The 26,137-nt window shown below is 34.9% G+C and overlaps 1 protein-coding gene across 2 annotated transcripts in view; it reads right to left on the bottom strand.

The window, feature by feature from the left end:
• Positions 1–26,137, bottom strand: part of CPQ (carboxypeptidase Q) — a 433,138-nt gene that overhangs the window by 312,404 nt on the left and 94,597 nt on the right. For both annotated transcript variants that reach the window (XM_036233308.1, XM_036233307.1), the window contains one exon: positions 18,100–18,551. In XM_036233308.1, the coding sequence (XP_036089201.1) occupies positions 18,100–18,529 (430 nt within the window). In that variant the 5' untranslated portion in view covers positions 18,530–18,551. Of the gene's footprint in view, positions 1–18,099; positions 18,552–26,137 lie in introns of those variants that run through there.

Genomic DNA, 26,137 nt, shown 5'->3' with positions numbered 1-26,137 from the left:
AGAGGACTGTAAACCAAACTCAAGGATCAGGGACTTTCCATGTTCTGTGTATCCAGGCTCATTGTGATCCCACAACAAACTCTCCCAGAGCCAAGCCATACAACTACCAAGCCCTACTTCACTACTCCATGAATTTTGTTTTCTTTGTTTAGGTCAAAAAAAAAAAAAGATTTAGGTAATTTAAAAGTTTTTTCTCCATTTTCATAAAATACAACTATATTGTCATAAACTTACCAACGTCCCCAAAAACCACTAACTAATAAACCTTGAGTTTGGAAAAAGTGAGTAGAATATAAATGAGGATAAAATTAACATTATCTGAATTCAACAACAACCCCAAGATGCAGACATGGTCTCAGCAGAGTGACCTGCAAAAGTAGCAAGGGCACCTAATCCCAGCTCTGCCAGAGGCCATAAAAAGTATACTTTTCTTTAAGGTATGTGAATCCTTCACATATGTTCACTCTGACATTGTCTCTGGTCCCAAGCTTAACAATTTCAACTGTTTGACAAACTACAATGGGAAAAGAGCCTTTCAAATCTGAATATAAATGTACTTTGTTTTCAAGGTTGGTCTGGGTCTGAATATAATCAGTCTTTACATTTTATTATCTAAAACTGACCCTATGTGTTCTAGATCATTGATTCCAAAACTGAGCTTTAAAGAAACTATGACTTTACTTACCTTCATAATGCAGAAGTTTCTTGAAAATAAATTATCAAAAGTGGTAGGATCAATGATCCAAGATACATATAGTTAAGCGAAAAGAGCAAAGAGTGCAGGTAGAAAAGAAACAAATATAAAATATGCTTCTACTGTATAACAGACTGCTATGGGAAGGATTCACAGGCAGCTGCGAAGAGCTGTTTTCTCTGGCAAAGAGAACCAGGACTAGGGATCAGGGGTTCAATAAAGACTCATTTTTCTCTTCTGTTGCTAGACTCTCTTTACTGTGGTCATATATTAGTTTCCTCTGCCCCCATTTCCTCATTTTACTAAATCATGAAATATGTTAACCATATAAAAACAGGTAATTTAGAACATTCTTAAACCTCCTTACATTTTAATATTTTGTCATCTATGCTTCAGTTCTTTTTTTTTTCCTTATATAAATAGAATACAAATCCGTGATGTTTTACCTCTCCCATTTCATTCTCTTTTTTTCTCTCCATTGATAACGTCATCTAAATGTGTCATTAAAACTAGGCACATGTTTATACCTTCAGTACATATAAATGTATAAGTACAGCATTATTTACGTGTTTCTTAACCTCGTAAATTGTATGATAAGTACCTATAATTCTTCAACTCACTTTATAAAAATTCCACATTATTGTTAAATTAATTCAGGCTGATACATGTTAACTCTAGTTTATCCACTTTAACTGTTTTCTAGTATTCCGTTGTATAAACCTGCTCCAATTTATTTATCCACTCTCCTGTAATGATAATTTATTATTATTACAAACAACACTACAATAAACATACTTGTACAGGTCTCCCTAAGTACTGTGTGAGAGTTTCTTTAGAATGTGTGCCTAGAATCAGGATATCCTCATTTGCACGGCTGCTCTCTTAAAAGTGAGTATCATAGCAACTCATACTCCCAGTAGCACTTATAGTTTCTGCTTCTCAGTAGCATTTTGCTAACTTTTCAAGTTCTGTTAAACTTAAATATTGTATTATTTTTATTATATTTTCAATAAATATATAAGTTGGGGGGAGAGGAGTAGTGCAAGGGCCCTAAGACACCACCGAAACACAAGAGGACAAACACACTGCTGAGCCAGCTAAAACAGCAGCAAAATTCATTAAAGTTGTGCTAGCATCATCTCCTCATCTATACCCCCTCACACTGGTGATATCTGACCCCTCGCTCTAAATCCCAACTTGGTTCCCTCCCCTGACTTCAGTACCCTACTAAAAAGGGCTCTAGTGGCCACTTGCATAAAATCCTATGGCAGACCCCTTTGTCAAAGGTGACTCAGACCCAGCCTCTGGACCCACCCAGAGTTCATGTGCATCTCTGTGATCAGCCCCATCTAGCCAGGTTTCATTCCTATCAAGTCCTGTCATGGAGAGCATGTGAGAGAGTGTCATCACTACAGAAATCAACCTCACAGCAGCCAAGTGAGGTCGTTTGATGTGACCATATCTATATGTGAACAACTGAGAAAAGTCCTAAGTTTCAGAAATCAATGGAAAAACTTCAACAAGGGACAATGAGGTGATACTGGTTCAGCAATTCTTTTTTGTAATTGAATTGAACACACAGATTAACTGAGTGGTAACATATCTAATAGTACCAACTATGTATAGTAAACATTACATACAGAAAAAAAAAACTAGAAATAAATGAAATATCCAATAATGAAAGACTCAGATAATAAATTGCTATGTGCCAGGCCCTGAATGTTTTAACTGCACTGTCTCATTTTGCCCTGACTCTAACCCTATGAGGCAAACACTATTATTATTCCCATTTTGCAGAAAATAGAGCAGATCCTTTGAAAGGTTAAAGAATGTGATAAATGTCACACTGCCAATTAGCAATTGACTCAGGATTTAACCTCAAAGCCAGGTTCTGAACAGTGATACTGTACTCTTAAAAGAGGAGAAATGTTCATGATATACTGTAAATGCATATAAATGTTCAAATGCAGAAAAACAGTATGCATAAAGACCAAATGTTCATAGCTCTTGCTTTTAGGCAGTAAGATTTTGTTATTTTATTTTCCTACTTATGCTTTTCTTTAGTTTTCAAATTTGTACATTCGAAAATAAATGTATTACTTTTATAATCAGGAAAATATTATTTTAGAAGGCTACCTGCACATCATTAGCTATTTAATTTTTGTTCAGATCAGGTGTATTACTCATAGTGCCCACAAATAAGTGTTTAATAAACGCTCTTCAGGATGAAAATAATGTGTAAATGCACTCCAAGGACAAATGTTCTGTTCCATGAACACAGTGAGCCAAGAACCTCTTCAGAAAACAAAGCACTGAATGTTTTGTGGTAATTTCCCTCAAATTAAATAGAAAAAAAATGCACTTGAAAAGTAAGGTTCAGAGCAGCACAGTATGGCAGTCTAAATTTTTTTTTAAAAAACTATATTTTGCAAATAATTAGTTCTGTCACTAAAAGCCACATTAGCTTCAAAGTCATTTGCATCACAGTAAGACTGACAGAACATTTATAAAATGGCAGCATAAAGGAGGAAGGGAACATTAGTAGGCAATGAGGCTAACAGTTGCCTGTGAAAGTGAGACTGGAAATTATTTCATTAATCCTGATGGATCAAAAGAGTATGAGCTATTGTTTGGTTTATTAGATTTTTTTTAAAACCAAAAATATATACTTACTAAAAATTTCTCAGAAATTCTCGTATCAAATACAAATTATGCTACCACTAACAATATTTATAAATACCCAAGAAACTGATCCCAGGTAATTCAGAATATTTTTATAACTTTCTCCTAGGTATATTAGTTAGTAGCGAAGATTAAAACTCAAAACTCTTTACTCCTAATTCTCCATGTTCCTACCAAAAGACAGCAAATTAGGTTACCCTCTAATCTCCCTCCCCTTCTATCCACACTCTAGAAATAATTTCTGTCTTAAGAAATATAAGAATACACATAAGATGGCCTTAGCTTTTTACAGTCTACCTTTGTACCTTTTCAGTCCTCTCACCATCCACTTTCTTCCTTCTCACCATGAACCTGCTCCTCCAGTCATTGGGCAAGTATATCTTACACTTTCATGACCTCATGCGTTTGCTCTTCTACTTTCTGTCTTAAGAATACACTTTCTCCCTTCTTAGCTCCAGTGAATCCTTCATTCTTCAATGTCATGTCACTCTGAAGCCTTGTTCAACCCCCAGAGAGAACTAATTCCCCTCTTCTCCATGGTCCTAACTTACACCAGTGTTTTCTCTTTGATTGATTTGTCTGTATATCACTGTCACCTAATGCTTGCTAGGCATAAAGTGGATGCCAAAGCAGTGACCAATAAGGGCTACCGTAGGGGCTGAAGAGACAGAGATTACAAGCAGCCCTTGTCTAAATCAATCTCACAGTACACTGATTTGACAGATAAGTAAACAAGAATCAATGTCATGGCTATAACAACAGAGGATTCAATAGTTTGTAGAATTTAACTGAAGAAAATAGGAAATTCCACATGGGTGGGTCGGTGACCATCCTAGTCCACCATTACTCTGTTCTGGAATTTGGGGATATCGTATAAGAAGAAATGACTGCTTTCTAAGGAATCAACCTCAAAAGGTCAGTGTATTAAAAACTAACCCTATTATCCACTATCTTCAGTCAAGTTACCCTTCCAGCCCTTTCTTTCTGTAATGTCTACTAACCCAGACTGAAATCTTCATAATCTTTGATTCCTCCCATTCTTCAATTCTCATATCCAAAATGTGTTAATTAATCTTTATTTAATAATATTCAGTTCCCCACATCTGAGGCCATTAGTCCAAAGTATTAGTTCCCCAAATCTGAATTCTCACTGATCTTTCTCTTTTCCATCCATTTGTCACAGAACAGAGAATGTTTTCTGAAAAATATTTATCTGAAAATTCCCCCCTACTTATAAATGTGTAATAGTTCCCGCTGGATATAAATCTGATCTGGCCCTATCTTTGCTTTCTGCCACTATTCAGACATCACTTCCCTCCAACATATCATCTATACGCACCTTTCAGAAATACCCTACACATTACTTTGTCATATATGATATGAAATGAAGAAGTAAGATAACCAAAATGTACTTCTTGAGGTCTTCTTGGAAGAATTCCTATGGAAGGTGGTCCCAAAGAAAAATCTGATAATTCTTGGGCTCCGTAGAAAATAACAAGAGTGAAACACAATTTTAACCAAGATTTGACAATTTTACGCTCAAGTTCCTTAAAAATACTGGGTAGATATCATCTGGTTCCAGTGGTTTATCTACCACCCACATTGTTAATCAGGCCTTGAGCCTTCAATGCATTTACCAGTAATTAATCTAAAACCTCTAAGCTATTACTTCTAAAGAAGGCAAATTCTCTGTTCTTTCCTCAGAAAAAAATGTTTCAATTTGATGATATAAAGTTCTGAAACTTCCTGGAATTTTTACATGTAATTTTTCATGACAAAGAAAATCAAGAATGTAAGGAGTCACATATGATGTTGGCCTATGGACCGACCCCCCTCTCGCCCCGCCAAAGAAATCAAATGCTTTCAGCTGATTCACATTATTGATGTATTCTCCCAAGAGCCATCAAAATGGCAGCCATTCTTAGGAAACTACTTTCAATGTAAAATGCATCACAAAATTTTTCTTTACTGCTGTGAGCATATAAAATATGTACTTACCAGCCTGCTTCAAGTGACTGTAATTCTAAGAATACAATGAGGCTGTCAAAGAGGACTTTTACAGACCAAGAAAAAGAAGCTCAAATTAAATCTAGAGCAATAACCCAACATAGCTGCACATACATCAGCCTTAGACAACCCTGTTGGTGAGGCTATCAACCAGAAACTAGGAGGTAGAAAACAAAAAGAGACAAAAACAAGGACACAGAGTCTAAAACAAAGAAAGACAGAGAGGAAGAGTCAGAAAGAGATAGCAGAGAAAGATACAGAAAAAGAGACAAAAAGCACCAGAGTAAATAACAAAGATGCAAAGAAAAAGAGAAATAAAGATACATAGACAATCACAGCTATCAAGAAGCAATATCTAAATTTCCTAGTTCTACATGATTAGGTTTGATACTAATTACGACCTTTTGATTACTGAACATATTTCTTAGATTCACCCACAACGTCAGTTATCAAAAACCTATAGTTATTAACTAATGATATTTTCTGTGAGGGAAAAGAAGTCAAAAGATTTTCTCAAGGGGAGGAAAGGATGACATGTGAGCTGGACAAGGGTGTTTGTTAAAAAGGATACCTGGTACTATCAACCTACATTATTCCATAATCAGGTCTCCAGGGAACATTATCCAAACTTTTAGAACTGCAAAAGAAAACTTCTTCCTGGAAGATTTTCCATAAAATTAAACTTGGATTATCACTAATGTGATCTAAAGTTCTGACTATACTAACGGCTATACAAAGCAAATGAAAAGATATCATCCCTGCCTCCGGAAGCTTTGAAACCAAGATGACAACAATATATATTACATGAAAACTAAAAACATACAGGTTAAAAGCAAAAATTTTACTCTGTATAAGCATAAATCTAAGTGGATCTTATAAGATTATGGGTGAGGAGGGAAATGGATAATGTTTAAAAAGTAAAAAAAAAAAAAAAAAAAAGTGGCTTCCTTTCCTCTGGGAAAAAATGACAAATCACCCACATATCTACTTTAACCTCATGACTCATGGCAAGCAGATTTTTGTTTTTAATATAAGATGCAGAGTCCCGGGTTAATTATGCTTCTTAATTCACAGTATATCATCATTACTGATTTATTCAAGGCAGAACCTTTGTTTAATTTTCTTGTTTTTAAACTTACTTTATTCTTTTTTATGCTCATTCCTCATTTCCACCTCCACCCCATGTCCTATGTGTAGGCAATCATTCTAAGATTTTTTTGCTTATATGTCATCTTATAAAATGTGCAATATTATTCTGCGTGTGTGTAAAATTGTTTTTATATGTATGTAAATGTATAATGTATATCATTCCATTTTTCACTTTTTTTTATCCAGCTTTATATATGTTAAATCCACCCATGTTGTTATACATATATTAGTAGCTTGCTTCCCATTTCTCTATAACATTTCCTGGTGAGGGCGGGAGTACCACATTTTACATGTCTACTCTCCCAGTGATGAGCTTCCAGGTAGACCCTAACCCCACAAATAAGATTACAATAATCATCCTTGTATACGCACCCTGAAGAACCTATGTGAAAATTTCTTTGTGACATACACCAAGGAAGTGAATTACTGGGTCACTGAGCATGAAAATATTATATATATATAAATTGGCTTAATCTTAACAGCTTGCTCTCCAGAATGGTGCACCATGCTCCATGCCCACCAATCACTGTATGAAAGTTCCTATGTCCTCTCAGCCTTGCCAACGGCTTTTGTACCTCTGCTGTAAAATGACCTCATTGTTTTTTTGAAATTTGCAATGTTCTGACTGCTAATGAGGTGAGGTTTCTTTATATACTTATTAGCTTTTAGGCTTTTTCTTTTTTAAACTTCTTACTCAGAGCCTTCATCCATTTTCAATTAGGGCCACTGCCTTTTTCTTGTTAATTTCCAGTAGTACATATTAATCTTATTTTAGAAAGGGTAAATATCTTCTCCCAGTTTGCCATTTGCCTAACAACTTTGATTGTGGTATCCTTCGTTAAGCAGAAATTCTTAATTCTGATGCAATCAAATTCAGTAATTTTTTTCATGGTTATGCTTTATAAGTTGGGTTTTTTGAGAGTGTAAAACCATGTAATGGACAGATGTAATGACCCTATTCTTGAGGAAATGGCCAAAAGGAAAATGAAATGTCTGAATGGTGTGGGCAGAAAGATCCACTATAAGGCACGGTGAAGAGAGAAGGCAATTGGGCAGGCGAAGAGGGAAGGCAATTGGGAAGACATGACTTGGGGCAGGACTCCATTACATGTTAGCTGTGTGACCTTGGACAAAGTGCTGAACCTCTCAGAGCCTGTTGCCTATAAAGTATAAACGGTCTCTATCCCAAAAGACAATGTAAGTAAAAGAATCTGCACAATGACTAGGGTGTAATAGACAACTCAATACTAAATGTGAGTTCCTTTGTCTCCTTCCGCCTCATTCCCGCTCCTGACTTGATGCAGATAGAGGGAATTTGCAACCTCTGACACTCTGGAATCATATCCTTCAGATGATCCCATACCTCCAAATTCCAAGTATCATCTGTAGATATAGACTCTCTAAAGCACTTCTGCTCATATTGTGATTAGATACCAAAGATTAAGCCCTGAAAAAAGGAGTGAAAATGCCATTTCTCTGATGGGACCAAAGGAGAAGAGGACAGGTGCAAATAACTAATTATATCATCATAGGAACTTGTGTGTAAATTAGTTAACACTAAGAAATGAATTGAAAGTATTATTGGCTGTAAAATGTCTTCCTCTGGTGGATATGCTAGGAGTATGAAGGAAGGCTATTTTAGGTTTCTATGAGATGAGCTTAAATGAAGTTCCCCAGACTTTCTGATCAGTACTGCTTAAGAATAGACAGTGGTGAACAACTAAACCATTATTTGATTGATGTTCATTTATCCTCTTCTTTCCTATGTTCCCTCACTTCGGATGCAAACCAAAATATTGTTATGTGGATATGACATGGGCATAAAAGACCCATGGAAATCACAGAGGGCTAAATGAAGTTTTTCTGAGTATAAATAAGTTTTTACATATCCTTTTTAAATGTGTGATGTTTCTCACAATCTACCCATCAGATCAATAGATATTTAATATGCATTTGTTACATACCAGGCTCTGGGTCTAGTGCTAAAAGAGATATAAAGATAAGTAAGATGTGGCTTTCACCCTGGAGGAAGTCGGTTTCTCTTGAGATAACCTTGTAGACAATCAACTATAATAAATGTGATCATTCTATAATACAGGCAAACAAACTGCTATGAGAATAGATATTAAAGAACAATTAAGTTTATTTAGACTTTAGAAAAAATATCCATTTAAAATGAGTCTTGGAAAATAAGTAGGAATTCTGTAAGCAGAGAAGTGTTGGGCCAGGTTAAGATTAGGGTTAGGGTTAGGTTAGCTGAGGTGCAGGAAGCATCTTTTAAAGCAAGGAAGTATGAACATGTCAAGGCAAGAGCATTTAGGCCCCTGTGGCTGAAGCATAAGTTGCCTAGGGAGGAATTAGACATAAGTTTAGAAACACAGCCTGGGGCCTATCCTCATTTCATCCTCATTGTCACTTTTTAAAAGATCATAAAAATTTAAACTGTACCCTGAAAAATGAAAAGATCTTAAGCAAGGAAATCACATAATAAGATTGATATTTTACAAAGACAATTGAAGCAGCAGTGTGGAAATCGATTAAAAGGTGACTGGAGTCAGAAAGGTCAGTTAGGAGGCGACTGTAACATTGTAGGCAGGGGGCAATAAGTCCCAAACTCTGATGTGACAATGAGGATGGAAACAAAGGAGTCATATTTGACATTTAAGGCTTGGTGACCAACTGAATGTTGGAGGAAAATAAATGGAAAGATTTATTCATTCAACAAATATTTCTTCAAACTTTTCTGTGTATGAGACATTAAGCTAAGGCCTAGGGCAAAGTTTCTCAACTTTGGCATTACTGGTATTTTGGAACAGATAATTATTTGCTGAGGGGAAAGGAGAGCCCTGTTCTGTACATTGTGGGATGTTTAGTAGTATTCCTGGTCTCTACCCTCTAAAGGCATGTAGCACCCCCTCTCAGTCATGACTCTCCAAATTGTATCCAAACATTGCCAAATGTTCCCTGGGGAGCAAAACTGCCACCAGTTGAGAATAACTGAAAGAAGGATCTCTGACTCTGAAAAGCTTATTGTCTAGTAGAGAAATACTTTATGTAAGCATGTATAGATAGGGAAAGGGAAAAGTAGAAAGGAGGAAGTGGTAAATACTTCTTTGGAGATGAGAAGGCATTGAAAAAGTCTCCATAGAGTACGAAACATCTGAGCTGAATCCTTAAAGATGAGCACTGTAGGCAGAGGACAAAAATATGAAAGCAAGATACCATATCAGATATTAGTAGATACAAGTGTGGTTGCCAGGTTGGATGGCAATGTCATTAACAAAGATAAGAGACAGAAAGACAGGATGCTGAGTTTGTGGGCTCACTGAACAACCAGTAGTTCTTAGAAATGCATATAGAAGTCAGATACACACACACACACACACACACACACACACACACATACACACATACACACATACACTTAAAAGTCATAAGTATATATTTGGTGTTTAAAGCCATTGGACTCAATCATATTCCTTAAGGAGAATGTTTACAGGAAGAAACCTTTGAGAACACCAACATTTAAGTGAGGACTAGGAAAGAGAAGCATGCAGAAAAGATAGGGAAAGCAATAGAAAAATTGAAGGGGAACCTACTTTAATTAATACGGTAAACTTGACAATCACCTAGAACATTTCTCTTCAATCCATCAGAATATCCAGGGAGATAAGTCCCCACTTAATTTCATGACTACTCTTCTTGTATTCTTTTGAGTCCACTATAATCCATTAGTTACAGAGGACCAAATTGCTATTGGTAGTGTTACCTATACTATATAACCAATGACTATACTTTTTTTACTTACTTGTTTATTTATTTATGCAAAAAGTTCATACCATATTGTTATTAAGAGAATAATGAAATGAGCACTGTGTTGGATATGGGCAATTAGCATTCACAGCAATTTCAACCTCTTTTCAATGTGCCTTTTATGTTATATATAATGTTATATATATTCTACTACATTAACATCTTAAGCAATTAAAAATATTAAGACAGAAAAATGGTTTCTCAATATTTTATTGGCATTTTTTATATCCATAGGAGTAGTTTCAAAACGATATTTTGCAATCCTCCTAAGACTTCCTAGACTATTCCAATCATTCCTCCTTTCTAATATTTACCAAAAACATACACATCTTTCCTTTTAAAATCTATTCTTACTTTTGTATTAAAGGATTTTTATAGCCATATTATTTTAAATGGGAGAAAAAAGGAAGCACAAAATAATCTAGATTCCAATAACAGGGCTTTGATTATCTTAATTATTTTATATTGGAATTCTGTAACCATTAAAATTTATTTCGAAGGATATTTATTAGTATGTGGTAAATGTTCATGATATGTGGCATAAAAAGACACAAATATAAACAGTTTGATCTCGAATTTATAAAATAAAAATATATATACATAAGAAATATTAGAGGGAAAAAGTAAAATACAGCAATGATTCTGGAAGAAAAGATCACAGATCATTTTTATTGTTTTTATATTTATAGTTTTGTTTTATTTTACATATTTATATATGTTTTCTATGATCAGGAAAAATCTAAGCAAGTGACAATGGGTCAACATCATTTGTATGTAGAAGGAAGCACTGTTTTTTCATTATTATAAGTGACTAATATTCTAAGGAAAGAGCTACTTTAAAAAATGCACTGTTCCTCAAACATTGAATGGATAACTGTTCTGTACTAAGGATAGCACTAGGTGTTAAAGATAGAGAGATAGATAAGAGTCAGTCTAATCCTTCAGGAGCTCCCAAACTAACAGAAAACACACAGTTAGTAACATATGCTATTTGGAGAAAGCCCAGTAACCTCCATAAAGATGTCAGTCTATATAGAGGATTAATAAGTATGCGATGATTTGCTGCATTGGGTTCAGAACAGACCCACAGAGGTATTTATACTAAGGAAAAGAAACCTGCCCAAGTTCCTCTTTTTTGCCTATATGTCAGCCTCTCCTGAATTTGGCTACTGGTTGTCATTCTTTTACTCAGTCCTTTTAAATCTAATGTCTGCTGTGTTATCTCAGGATTAGCTAGAGTTTACACGTTGTCCTGTCTTACTTCTAAGATTAAGTTTTTTTCAGCATCTCATCTTACTTGGCCAGCTTGTGTATCTGTCTTCTTTCAACTTTTCACAGATAGCTCACAAAGCCCTAGCCCAGAAACACAAATAAACTAACACATACTATAAACCTCAAGTCCAGAATTGGAAAGTTAAAAAAAAAAATCACCTCTGGTTATATAAGAAATCTTACCAACATCATATGCCTGAGAGAATCCTGCTCTTGTGAACTCTAGCTGCTTTGATCCCATATGAATTCTCATAAAGATCACAGCCTTTCCAATCTAGAAGAGACCTTACAGATTCATATTCCAGTCATCTCTCATTTTGCAGGTGACAAAATTAAGGTCCACCAAGATTAAATGACTTCTCACACAACTAGTAGGTGGCTAAATCAAGGATACGAGATGAGTTTTCTGGGAGATGAGCTCTGCCCCACACTACCTGCATCTAGAACTCCCTTTATGCTGACTTCACATTATCTCCTGTGAGAATTTTTGCACACCTGGTCCAGTCTAACTCTCCAGTCTACTCAGAGCTTAAAATAGTCCAGTTGCCAGACAACTGTTTATCTACTTTAAGTCCCAGGGAATAAGGAGTGGGATGAAAGTGAGCTTCGGAACACCACAAGTAAAATTCACTTCCCCTGGGTTTTAAAGGCCCTGGGAGCAAAAATAACTTGGCTTAGTTTTCAATACCAGGTAGATAGGCAGAGAAGAGCAGGCCCAGCTACAGTATGAGAAATGAAGATAAGAAAGAAATGAGAAAATATCCAAAAAGAAGGTACAAATACCAATATATTCTGCCATCATAGCACATGTATCAGCAGCTTTTGAGACAGATTTACTTCAATCAAATGGCTAAAAGGGAAAATTTTATAAATGAAAAAACATTAAAATATTTGTACATAAGGCAATATAGTCTAATGACTAAAAGCACAAACTCTGGAGTTTGACAATTGTTCATGCTTGGACTTGGCCTCTTACTGGTTGTGTAACCCTGAGCAAACTTCCTAATCTCTTGGAGTGTTTTTTCACATTTGAAAAAAATCTAGACCTTTTAAGATAGTTGGGAAGTCTTCACAAGCAAAAAATATAAGCTGATGCCTAACATATATTAGTGCATAACATAAGACAACTGAATAAGACTCTTGGTTGAAACTATAGAATCCAAACAGGGGTTCCCTAATACCTGAGGAGGCTCTATCAGCTATTGACACAGCCTCAGAAAAATCAAAAATGGTCATCACAGTGGTACTTCCACAATGGTGGAATGAAAAACTTGGCAGATCTTCTCCCCTACAAAACATTTAACTGGAAAAAATATTTTTAGAAATCACTCAAAATCTCCCAAAATTGTCCTAAGGGCACACAAATGGAGAAACATTCATTCAAGAAAATCTACTAACCCTGAGTTAGAATAATAAGAGTCTGTAGCGTTTCATCCATGACCTATTTCCTTCTCCTATTCCCAGCTCCATGTTACAGAAACTCTTTATGGGTACTCTACTGTAGATGGCTGAGTCCCCATCCCTCTATCCAGCCCCCTACTCATATAATGGAAACGTGACCCCAAGTGTAGCTACCAAGAACACTGGGCCTCTGAGCACACCTGTGAAGTCTCACTCACAGGCAGAGGCTCCACACTGGAAGAGGCAAGCTGAAAAGACCAGGAGTTACCACCCTTCCTGCCTAGAGCCTGCTAGGGATACCACTCTTGAAGAAGCAAGCCACTATCACTGTGCCTACCTCTTGAACGTAGTACAGAGGTTCTCCTAGGGAAGAGGCAAGAAAGGAGGATAAAGTTTCCCAGTTATTACCTGGGAAACCGACTTTGTTTGCAGCAAAATAGAGAATTCTATACATAAGAGTATTGTTAAAACTAATGGAGAGCTTGATAGAAAGCAATCAAGTGGGTCCTGATAGCTTCATGGTAAAGCTAGCAAAAAGCAAAATGGCAGAACATTCAGAAGTTTATCAGAAATAACCATGGAAAGAAATAAAGAAAAGCCCTCCTGGCATCACAGTGAACCCTAGTGGTTAGAAAGGCTATGTATATGTTTCTACTCAAGAACAATAAAAACAGAGCATAGGCCATATTTGAAAACATTTCCCAAGTGGCACACAGGTCCACCAAACAAAGAGCAGAAGCCTCAGTGGCACACGAGGCTTAAGCGCAACCTTTGACCAAAAACCGGGTGAAAAATAAATTATTCTAACCCAGGAGAAATTATTACTAAGTCAGGCTTAACATAAAATCACATGCATCCTAGAAGACTGGAAGACAATGTGAATGCCCAAGGCTGTGCCCTCTCAAGATTAATTAGAGAGGGAATTTCCAAGCTACTAGGCCTTGACTGATCTTGGGGCAAAATGTAAACTCCCTAAGTTTTAATAACAGCCCCCAAGACACATAGATACCCAACCATAAAGGGTAAAAATATAATTAGCTAAGAAAACCTAAGCACAACTTTCAACCAATTAAGTGACTTATGCAGACCTAGGGATGACTTCTAGGGTGCTGAATTAAAAGTAAAAATATAGGGAAATAAAAACACTCTGAACAGGGACATCAGAATTCATATACTGTGGGGAAAAAACAGACTTCACAGACTTAATACGATCAAATCATTAACCAAATAAAGGACAAAACGAAGAACAGAAAGAATATCAACTTCTACTGGGTGGGGGAAGAAAATGGAAAAGAATCAGTATCCAGAATTGCTAGAACATATTATTTAAAATCTTCGGTTTTCAGCTACATATATGAAAATACCAGAAGGAGAAAAGAACAATACGTAGGGGATGAGCGGGAAGCGAGAAAAAAATAATCATAGAAATAATAGCTGAAAACTGAAGATTTTAAGTTATTTTATGCTATATATAAGATGAAAAGACAAGGGGGAAAACATCAGGCAATAGAAACTACTTTTGAGGGGGCCCAGCTATAGGGGACATATCAAGCAAAGACTTCAAAGCAGCTATTATATTATTTTCAAGGGACTAAAGGAAACCATATTTAAAGAATTAAAGGAAATATGATGACAATGTCTCATCAAATAGAAACATTGATAAAGAGACAGAAATTATTTTTAAAAACTCAAATGAAAATTATGGAGTTGTAGAGGATAATAAATAAAAAGAAAAAATTCAGTAGAGGGAGCTCACTAGTATATCTGAGCTAGCAGAATAAATAATCAATGAACTCAATGATTGATACAGGTTATACAATCTGAAGAATGGAGAGGGGGGAGAAAGGGCGACAAAGAGCCCAAGAGAAATGTGGAACACCTTTAAGTACACCAACATACTCACAATGAAAGTACCAGAAGGAGAAAAGAGAGGGAAGCGAGAAAAAATAATCATAGAAATAATAGCTGAAAATTTCCCAAACTGATGAAAAACATTAATCTACACATTCATGAAGCTCAACAATCTCTAAGCAGGATAAAAACAAAGATCCACACTTAGATACATCAGAGTCAAAATGCTGAAAACCAAAAATAAAGAGAAAATCTTAAAATCAGTAAAAGCAAAATGACTCATCTAATGCAAGGGAGTCCCAATAACATTCACAGCTGACTTCTCATCAGAAACAATGGAGGCCAGAATACAATGGGAGGGCAAATTGAAAGTGTTGAAAGTAAAAAACTGTCAACCAAGAATTTAACATCCAGTAAAACTATGTTTCAAAAATGAAAATTAAATAAAGAAATAAAGATAGAAGAAGCTTAGAGAATTTTCTGCTAGCCGACCTGCTTTGAAAACAAAATCTAAAGGGAGTTCTTCAAGTTAAAAGAAAGTAGCAGCAAACAGTAATTGGGATCCCCATCCACACAAAAATAAAAATAATTATAAGAGAATACTATAAATATGTGTATGCCAAAAATTACATAACTTAGATTAAAATGAATAAATTCCTAGAAAGACACAAACTACTAAAACTGACTTAAGAAGAAACAGAAAGTCTGAATAGATCTATAACAAGGAAAGATATTGAAGTAATAATTAATAATCTTCCCACTAAGAAAAGTCCAAGACCAGATAGCTTCAATGGTGAGTTATACCCTAAACATAAAGAAATAACATCAATCTTTCACAAACTCTTAGAAAAGAAAAAAGACAAGGTTAATAGTTTCTGATCTTTGAGGCCAGAACTATTCTGATATCAAACCAAAGACTGTGCAAAAAAAATAAAACTACAGACCAACATCCTTTATTAATACAGATGTAAAACTACTCAATAAAATACTAGCAAACTGAATTTGTTAACATGTAAAAAAGATTACATGCCATAACCAAGTGGGATTTATACTGGAATGCAAGGTTGGTTTAGCATCTAAAAATGTAATATACCCAATTCGATGGGGAAAAAACAGTATTTTCAACAGATGATGTTGAGACAGCTGAATAAACAAATGTAAAAATCAAAGAAGTTAGATTCCTACCTCCCACAATATACAAAAAGTAACTCTAAAACTCATAGAATAAAATACAGGAATAAACCTTTGTGACCTTGGTTTAGGCAATGGTTTCTGCGATAATAACAACAAAAACACAAGTAATGAAAGAAAATGTAGATAAACTGTACTAAATCAAAATTAAAGAATTTTCTGCAGTGAATATTACCATTAAGAAAATGAAAAGTCAAACCACAGAATGGGAGACAACATTAGTAAATCATATATCTGATAATGGACATGTATCCAAAATACATGAAGAGCTTTTATAAAAAAAAAAATAATAATAAAAGTTCAATAAAACTCAATAGTAAAAATTGGTCAAAGGATTTGAGTATATATTTCTCCAAAGAAGATATACCAATGGCCTATAAGAATATGGAAGGATGCTCAACAACATTAGTCATTAGAGAAATGCAAATCAAAACCCAATGAGACATCACTTCACACCCACTAGTATAGATACAACTGAAAAGACAGATAATAACTAGTTTTGAAAAGTATGTGTAAAAAAATTAGGATACATTAGTGAAAATGCAAAACGGTGTAGCCACCTTGGAAAACAATTTGGTAGTTCTTCAAGAAGTTAAACGAGTTACTATATGACTCAGCAATTCTACCCTGTGGCATATACCCAAGAGAAATTAAAACATATATCCATACAAAAACTTATGCATGAATGTTTATAATAGTGTTAGTCATAATAGCCAAACGGTAGGAAAAAAACAAGTATCCATGAACTGACGAATGGATAAATAAAATGTGGTATATCTGTAAAATGTAATATTATTTGGCAATAAAAATGAATTAAGTACTGATACATGCTATAACATGGATGAATCTGAAAAACACAAAAGAAAGCAGCCAAAAAAGACCTCTCTTCAGGTGAAATATCCAGAATAGGCAAATCTATAAAGATAGAAAACAAATTAGCGGTTGTGTAGGGTTTAGCAGGGTAGGGGGTGAGGAATGGAGAATGATTGCTAATGAAAATGGAGTTTATTTTTGGGCTGATGAAAATAGTCGACATGTGGTGGTGGTGGTTGCACATCTCTGTGAATATATTAAAAACCACTGAGTTGTAAATTTTAAATGGGTGAATACAATGATATGTAAATTATAACTCAATAAGAAAAAAATTTTAATTACCATCTACTTCTCTACCAGGGCATTAGAGGTTTAATGTTTCTAAAAACTTCTTAGAGAAGGTAAGCTAGTTTCTTTAAATTAGTTCCTCTGCTATAGGAAAATAGTGCATGAATAGATTCAAGATTGACAGATAGCTTACTGTTGTCTGGTTATATATCTCTGAGCTAGGCATTTATGTTATCTAACGAAGCTGAGCCAGCATGGTGATAAGTAAAAGTATAACTACCCTGGATAATTCCTTGCATTAGTGGTCCATGGTTCAGTGAAAATAATTAAATCAATTCAGTGTGCAAGGCTTTGTTCCCTAATTCAATAATTCTAAGAAATTCTGCATATTAAGGGCACGTGAAAGAAACCATAGTTTTTTATACTATTAACATACATCTCGACTTTCTACAGAATAACACTAACGTCATAACAGATAGAAATTATCAAGTGATAGGGCTGATAATTATCATGGGCCGATACTTGTATATTCTTCATTTAAAAAATGACCCCACATGATCAGCTTTCTTTAAGAAAAGAAACAGAAGGAAGAAAGGATGAACAGGAGAAGGAAGAAAAAGAAAAAGTATAACAGTAGTGAATTCATTAAGCCAATGGAATGGAAAACAATTACACCCTAAACAACCCCAATCCCATCTGACCTCGGAAACTAGGCAAGGTTGGGCCTGGTTAGTACTTGGATGGAGACTACCTAGGAAGAGCAGGTATTGTAGGCATAAAAAATTTTTAAAATAAAAAATAAATAAAAATAAAATAATTACATTTTCCTTCTTATCACCCAAATTATAATACAAATCATGTATACCATAATAAACTATGTCATAGGACATTAGTTTTATAAAATACACAGCAAATTGACTTGAAAAGACAAAGGATACCTTCTGGAGGTGTCCCAATGCTGCTGCCAAGGCCCAAAATAGCCATCTTGTGCATTCTTGGCTCCAGCATCATAGCCGATTCTTCTCCCCTTTCCCAGTGGGGTATTTTAACTGGCTCCAGGTGGACATTCTCCAGCCCATCTTCCTTCAGGTTTTGGTACATGATTTGGATGGCTTTTTCTAGGCTCTTGGAGCCGCTCAACCTGGGTCCAACGGTATCAACCAGAAGTGCCAGTCGTTCATAAGACCTGTTCTGGGCTTTACCATAAACAGCAAGGTTTATTATTGCTTTAGCAACATCTCCATAGTGGGCTATTTCGTCTTTTATTTCTTGAAAAGTCCTCTGAGAGTTGTCATGCCTGTATGTAGCTTTTCCAGAGTTCAGGGGTAAAAGGTGAACACCAGCAAATATGAAGAGAAGGAACTTCATTTTTTACCAGTTTGTTTTCTTCCTAAAATAATCAATATAAATAAGAAACATGTTTTAGGGGGAAAGAATCTCACAGCTATCTGTCCATACCCCAGGGACTGCTTTCCAAACAGGATTCCCCTTCCCTTCTTACCCATTGCCCAACTTCTACCATCAAATTCAGCCACTATAACACCCAGGAATAAATAAGTAAAGATGTAGTGATTGGCATTATTAATAAAGCAGCATTTATTATAATCGTAGACTCACGTTACTTTGTAATTCTGTTTCAAATATACTAAAAGATTAAAATAAGAAGATAACTAGAAAAGAGAAAGACATGGTGGTAGCAAAGATAGGGCTAGGACAGTTATTTTCTGCCCCTCCCTCTAAATAGAGTATGATCCACATGAGTTTTACTGACATGCTTTCCTTTTCCTCTTCACCTACTGAGTTCGTACTTTGAGGCGCTTTCAGATGTCATCTTTTTTTGGTGCTTTCCCTAACTGCGCCCCTCCACATTTAATCCTCACAACAACTCTATTATGACTTCCATTTTATAAATGAGGATCTGAGAGTAGCAAGGAATTAAGTAATTTGCCAAACGCACAAAGGCTTTCTAGCTCTAGAGTCCCTGCTCTAAACAATGCTACTCAGAGTATGGTTTGTGGACCAAAGCCAGTCCATCACTAGTCCACAATAGATAAATACAGAGATTAAGAGTAAACATATCCAGTATGCAGTAGCCAATAGCCTCATGTGGTTGTATTAATTTAAATTAATTTAAATTAAATTAAATATTCAATTTCTTAGTCATACTAGCCACTTTCAAATGCTCAGTAGCCACCTGGGAGCACAAATAGAACATCTCTATCATCATAAAAAGTTCTGTTGGATAGCACTTGTTTAGATACCTATATAGACAATTAACAGAGTAACTGTACATTTGTCAAATCTAACAATTAAAAAATGGTGCTTATCTTTTCGTCTCTTGGATTTCACTTTTCTAATTCAAAACTGGTCTTTCACCACAAATAATTAGAGTAGCGTAGCCATAAACTACTATAATAAAATAATAGATTCAAAATACAGGCAGCTTAAAAGGCCTTTCAAAACATGGCTCCTAAAACTATTTCAACCTCATCTCTCCACCTATCCCTCTAGAGTGCATACTTCCTCTCTCTTAATCTCTCTCTCTCTCTCTCTCTCTCTCTCTCTCTCTCTCTCTCTCTCTCATCTCTGTCTCTGTCTCTCCTTCTCTCACACACACACCCCTAAGCTTCTAGATACCAAGCACTTGAAATGTGACTAGTCTAAATTAGATGTTTTGTGTGAAATATACACCTGATTTTATTTTTAAAGTCAAATACTTCATTTTTAAGTATGGAAAACAACATAAATATTTCAGATGTATTGAACTAAATACATTATTATGAATTTCACCTGTCTCTTTTTAATATGGCTATTAGAAAATTTTAACTTACATATCTATATTTATATTGGACAGTAATGCTCTAACTATATAGAACTTGACACTGCTCTTCAAATAGCCGGGACCTTTCATAACTATGGGTCTCTATGTAAGTTTATTCTCCTTTACTGCAAAGCCCTTTTTTACCCTCCTCTTCTTCCGGCAAATGTCTCTATACCTTCTTTAATGAGACTGCTTTAAAAATCAGGTCTTTTGTGGAGTCTTATCAAACAGCACCCCAGAGTTACATGTACCATTTTCTCTGTTTTAACCGTAATTAAATATACTATCAACTAATACATTTGTTTATAAATCTGTCTCTCTTACTCTCAAAGTCAAAAAAAATAACTGTACTCATATATAAACACTCAATACATTTTTTATTTAAGAGTGAATGAGGCTTTAATTTCTCTAGGTCTCAGCTTCCCTAGGGTATGAAGCTTTGAGAATAAAAACCTGCTATCATACTTGAAATAATTGTCTTAATTATGAAAACTATACATTGCTGCTGCTTTCTTTTTTATTATAACTATTTACATGCATAGGTTCTTGGTTTCTATAGTCATCATAATGATGCTTGTTTTTAAAAAGCTAAATTTTGTTAAGCAATCAAAATATTTCACCAGATTGCAATTTATTCTGAAAGTACATTTTTCCAATGTAGTATTGGCGTGCGCACGCGCGCACACACACACACACACAAAACAGGTAATAAGCCATCTATTAATTAAGACTAATCACAAGCATATACTTCTCATTAAAAATTCTCTAAGCTTTCTGCAAATGTCCATTAACAATTCCACAATACATTTCTAGTGATGGATTAGAACTATACAATGACAGCATTGTGAGGATACAAGAGAGCTTAATCTATACCCTTATTTTTTAGAAATTTAATCAAGGCCTTTGTTGTGATTCCCAGGCAGCAGATAAACTAGCAACTACAATCAACCAGATAACTGGAGCAACTAGCACAGACTTTCTGGAGGATTAAGAATTGTTTTCTTATAGGCAAGTGTACGCATTTACATATAATAGAAATCCAATGAAGGATATCCAACCACAGTCTGAGAAGCAAATAAGGATAATAAAATACATGTACTCAAACAGACTCATACATAGAGTTGCATGGGGAACATAAGAGAAGGACAAAGGGGATCATGAAAAGCTATAGAGAAGACATATCTCAAGACAGCCTCAAGAAATGGCTGAAAAGATGGAATGACATATCTCCCAGAGATCACTGAACATCATCCTTAGGTCATATTCTAGTTAAAAGATATGTACGGCAAATAACAGTGACTAAGTCTATCATCATTACATCTTTTTGCAGATATGACAAATGATAATGGATAATATGCTGCTTTGATAATAATACTTAATGCCTCCTAGATGGTCAGTTAAATTAATTTTGACACTAAAAAAATTATATAATTACTTTAAACAGATAGCCGTGTTGTTCTGAATAGTTTAACAAAAATGTATCTTCAAATCCACAAATGCAATAAATGCTTATTTTTAAAAAGTAGGTTAATTTAAACGATGATTTGTTATCTTTTAATGGATCAGTTTTTCCCTTACTATGATATCAGTATTTTAGAAAGTTTACTAAATTGAAGGCACAAAAACATGAACTACATGAGAAATCACCTAGAACATTTGACACAGTAAATATTAAATGCATGTTACTTAATTCCAAACCTGGATTTCCCTAGAATATAATCTGGAAATTACTGATATAATTCTTAGCTAGAATGCATAATTATATATCTCTCTAACAGAGTACTACAAGAATCTTTTATTATTGTTTTCAGAAAAGTATGCTAGGTCTAACTAAGACATGTTTTCATCTATAAATAGTAGAAAATAATAATTATTACTAATAGCCTACATTTGAAGAGGTAACAAAAATGAAACAAAATAATGCTATATCACATTTTACTTAAAAATCCTGCAAAATATGTAATTTGAAAACAGATTTATAATAAAAATTAAAATAGTGAAGTATACAGACAGAATAAGGCCAAAGAAAAACAATTCCCTCCTAATCCACAAATTTAAGGTGACTAGACATAAAAAAAACTTCTAGACCTAGACTAATCCAAATAAAAAGGATGATCAAAGGAACCAGTTTATTTGTATGAAAGGACTAAAAACACGAGCCCTCCTCAATGTAAGAAGATGCAGGCCAAATGTAGAAATACTCTGGTATATAAAGTCCAGAGGGGTTTGGATAAGATGAATACAGGTTTGCTACCAGTTCCTTTCATATTAGTACTAAGGGATAGCTCTACTAGCTCAGAGCTTATTTTAGGAAAATCAAAATGTACAATTTTTGCAGTGAGTGATAAACATGTAAATAGTTTACCTAAAGAAAAGAGAGGACTGGATAAAATCATGATTAATACAATCATTGAAGCTGAATACTTTTCAATCTATCACAAAGCACTGTCACCATACTGACTCAAGTGAAGGTCTCTATGGGATTACCAGAAAGGTTTGCCAGTCTGAAGAACTATTAGTCTGCCCTTGGCTCAGAAACATGAATATCCCTATACAGCCATTTTGGGCAAATAAAATTAAGCAAGCTGCAGTACTAACTTTCTATAGTTTGCTAAGGGAACAAATAATTCTGTGGTGGTCAAAAAAGACAAACAGTAGTATTCATCTCAAACAATTCTTCTTTATTAATTGTAAAAGATGTTTTGTTTGGGTCATAACTTCATCTTTCTATTCATTTAACAAAAAGTTACTGAGCACATACTAGGCACTGAAGACACAAATATATAGGATAATATCCACACCCTCAATGAGATGCCAAGTATAAGAGGGACAAAGATAATGTGAAAACCCCTATAACTAAGGTAGTTACAAGGTTCTGTGAAGACAGAGGGGAGGAGGAAATTAGGAAGACATATGCTCAAACTGAGATGTGAAGGGTAGGCAGTTTATGATTGGCATGTGAAGAAGGTCAGAGTGGACTGAAGAAAAGGTAACTTGACAGAATAAACAATCCACGCAGAGACTCAGAGGCCCCTGGAGAAGACGGCAAGTAGCTTGATGATAAGTGGGGGGAACAGTGGAAGACACAACAATAATAGGAAGGTATTATTTCCCAAGGTTAGACTAAAAGTTTACTGTGTGATATACAACATACATGGAGCAAAATGCCCTAAGGTGCTCCAACAATGGACACAACAAACGTTTGTCACCCTTCACGAAAGCAGCAAAGGAAGAAGAGTTTCTTTCTGATTTTTACTACCCCCTCCCCATCTCCCTAGCACAGAGAACTCACCCAGATGCCACATCAAGACAAGCACATGTGAAGTATCTCAAAATCTCCAAACAAGCTACTACTTATTATATATCTGGTTATTCCTCGGAATTTTCATAGAGGGAAAAATAACCCATGCTTACAAAAGACACTCAAGATCTTCTGTTTAAAACCCTAAAATAATAACAAACCAAATGACCAAAAAAAAAAAAATCTAGTGCACTCTGAAGCAATTATATGACATTTGAAAGTCTAAACTTAAACTGCACAACGGTTTTTAGAAATACTCTTCATTCTTATAAACAAAAGGTTCAAGTCATTGTTCCTTACTTGAATTCAAACTATGGAAATATTAAATGTTATACTCTTCAAAAATGTTAAACAACTATTTTTAAAACCCATGCTGTATTACGCCTTTGAATTCATAAATGTATATATATTCAAAGGTGATTATGAAGCATTATTTGAAAAAGGCTTGCTTTTTATATATTGTCTTCGCAATCCATAGTTACATTAACTTTTTCACACACAAAAAAGAAAATTTTTTATAATGTCATTTTTATTCTTTTCTGCTTAAATCTGGAAGCAAACTAAAACAAAACCAACTTTTCTCCTACTATGAATTATATTCTAATAATAGCTTCATATTTTGAAGAAACAAACATAACCCTTTGCTTCTATTTCTAAACAATTTTCCTAAATATTATTGTTTGAAAATGTCTCAAGCTATGATAGAAATGCCAGAGTGAATAGGCTAAGTGAAGTGAAAAGAGAAACTGAAAAGAATGTACTGAAAGACAGAAGGAATAAGATTTAGGAACTGAGATTTTTATTGACGTTTTATTGTGTCACTTTTTCTTCTAAAGACTGCATATACCACTTACACGAAAACTTAAATATTTCTCCTAAACCTTCCATTGTTGAACAGAATTTACTGATACAAACTGAACTCTTAGTCTTCAGCCTAGTGTGTAGCACATACAAAGATCAGAAACACTAAATCCTAGCACAGATACTGACCGGCCCACTGAAGTTCACTTCCCAAGCCCTAACTCTCCTGTATTTATAATAATTAGCCCTTTAACCAACTAAGGAAGACTTGTTTCTTTATTAAATTCAAAGTTAAAATAATACTGGGCTTCTATTTTCCAAAGCTTATATTCCAATTATTCATTCAGTCATTTAAGAAAGCTCACTGAGAACTTACTATATAACCAGGAACTGTGCAAAAACTTGGAGAAGATAAAAAAATAAAAAAGACTTGGTTCATACTATTAGTAGTCACTGTTAATTACCTCGTCAATCTCAATTTTCTCTTTTTTATTTTTTATTTTTTGCTAACCAAACCCCAATTTTATTTGGAGTACAAAATGTTGGGCCCTGTTAATCTAAACCAATTGTTGTCAGTATGGAAGGTACTATCCTGGGAAGCATTTTGAATGGGGGTTGGGGGGCACTTTGAGTTCTCATAGGAGTATGTGGGTCCTACTGGTAATTAGTTGGCAGGTGCCAGGGACCCCAGCCACACTGCTATGTGGGCGACAATCCTGAGTACTAAGAACTCTTCTACGTTCCACACTAACTTTTCAAATATGAAAAACCTATCATCTGAGCTTTGAACCTAACTCTATTGTATATACAAATATAAACAAACAACAAAAAAAAGCTTTTGTACAGTTTTAACGCAAATGACTTTTTAAAGAAACAACTACCATGTATATTAGGAAGGACTATGCTGTAGTTTTGTTCAGAACTTTACCAACAGCTACTCATCATTTTAGTAAAACACCAATGCCCATGCTGCTTCTGGTACTGGAAACACCATCATCATATCCCTGAACCAGTCTGCATTTACTACTGTCACATTCACCATGCAAACATCCAACTACTTCATTATGTTATCTAGTGCTATCATGCCTCGGACTTTACATTTTGAAATACGTTGTTAAAAATTACTTTCTTTAATTTGTCCTTTATGTTACAATTAGGATAGCAGACTGATTTTTTTGAAAATATACATCAAGAGATTATTCGTGATGTTTTATTCAGGGTAATAAAGCAGGCATTATAAATTATTTGGCTTTTTTTTTTTTTACGTCATTACATCTAATAAGATGGAAACTAGTGAGTTAAGTGAATTTAACAATTCTCTTCCTTACTTTTACAGCCAATCTTCCAGCCAGGGGAGGCCATGTGACCCAGATCTACCCAAAGAGACCCAAACAGAAGCAGCTGACAAGAAAGTGGTCACAATTCTACAGCTGAATGAGCTTCTCTGTAACCATGAGGACAAGTACGAGAGAACTGGTCCTGACATCATTGAGCAGCTGAACCAATACCAGCACCACCAATTTGTCTGTTATATGAAAAAATATATACTCCATTTGTTTTCAGTCACCATTTAGTTGGATTTTCTGTTCCTTCCAGCTGTGAATATATTTCCAACTGCTATACTATTTTAAGGGATTCTTGGGGATCCATAATTAAATATATTGTTTAAACTAATTAACACCATAAGCAAGGCCTAGGATCTGGCACAAGGTCTATCTAGACTTCCCACATGCACCTAAATATTAAATATCCAACACCAAACTCAGAATCTTCCTTTCAAACCTGGTCTTCCCTTTTAAGTGAGTTAGAAACTGCAGTGTTACTGAATTCTTTCTTGTCTCTCAGCGAAAACAGGTGAATTGTTAGCAAATCCTGTAATTCCACCTCCAAATTCTTTAACTTCCCTCTTTCCCACCGTTACCATTACTTCTCTGACTCAGAACCTCATTATCCTTCATTTGAAACACTCCCTCACACATCTCCCTGTCCTAAACTCAGGTCCACTTCCAATCCATACTCTATATTGCCTCCAGACTTATCTTAAATCCAAATT

Source organism: Rousettus aegyptiacus, unplaced genomic scaffold (genome assembly GCF_014176215.1).
Source record: "Rousettus aegyptiacus isolate mRouAeg1 unplaced genomic scaffold, mRouAeg1.p scaffold_m13_p_15, whole genome shotgun sequence".
NCBI classification, from domain to species: Eukaryota; Metazoa; Chordata; class Mammalia; order Chiroptera; family Pteropodidae; genus Rousettus; species Rousettus aegyptiacus.
The sequence above is the reverse complement of the archived record's forward strand: the minus strand, read 5'-3'. Positions and strand labels throughout refer to the sequence as shown.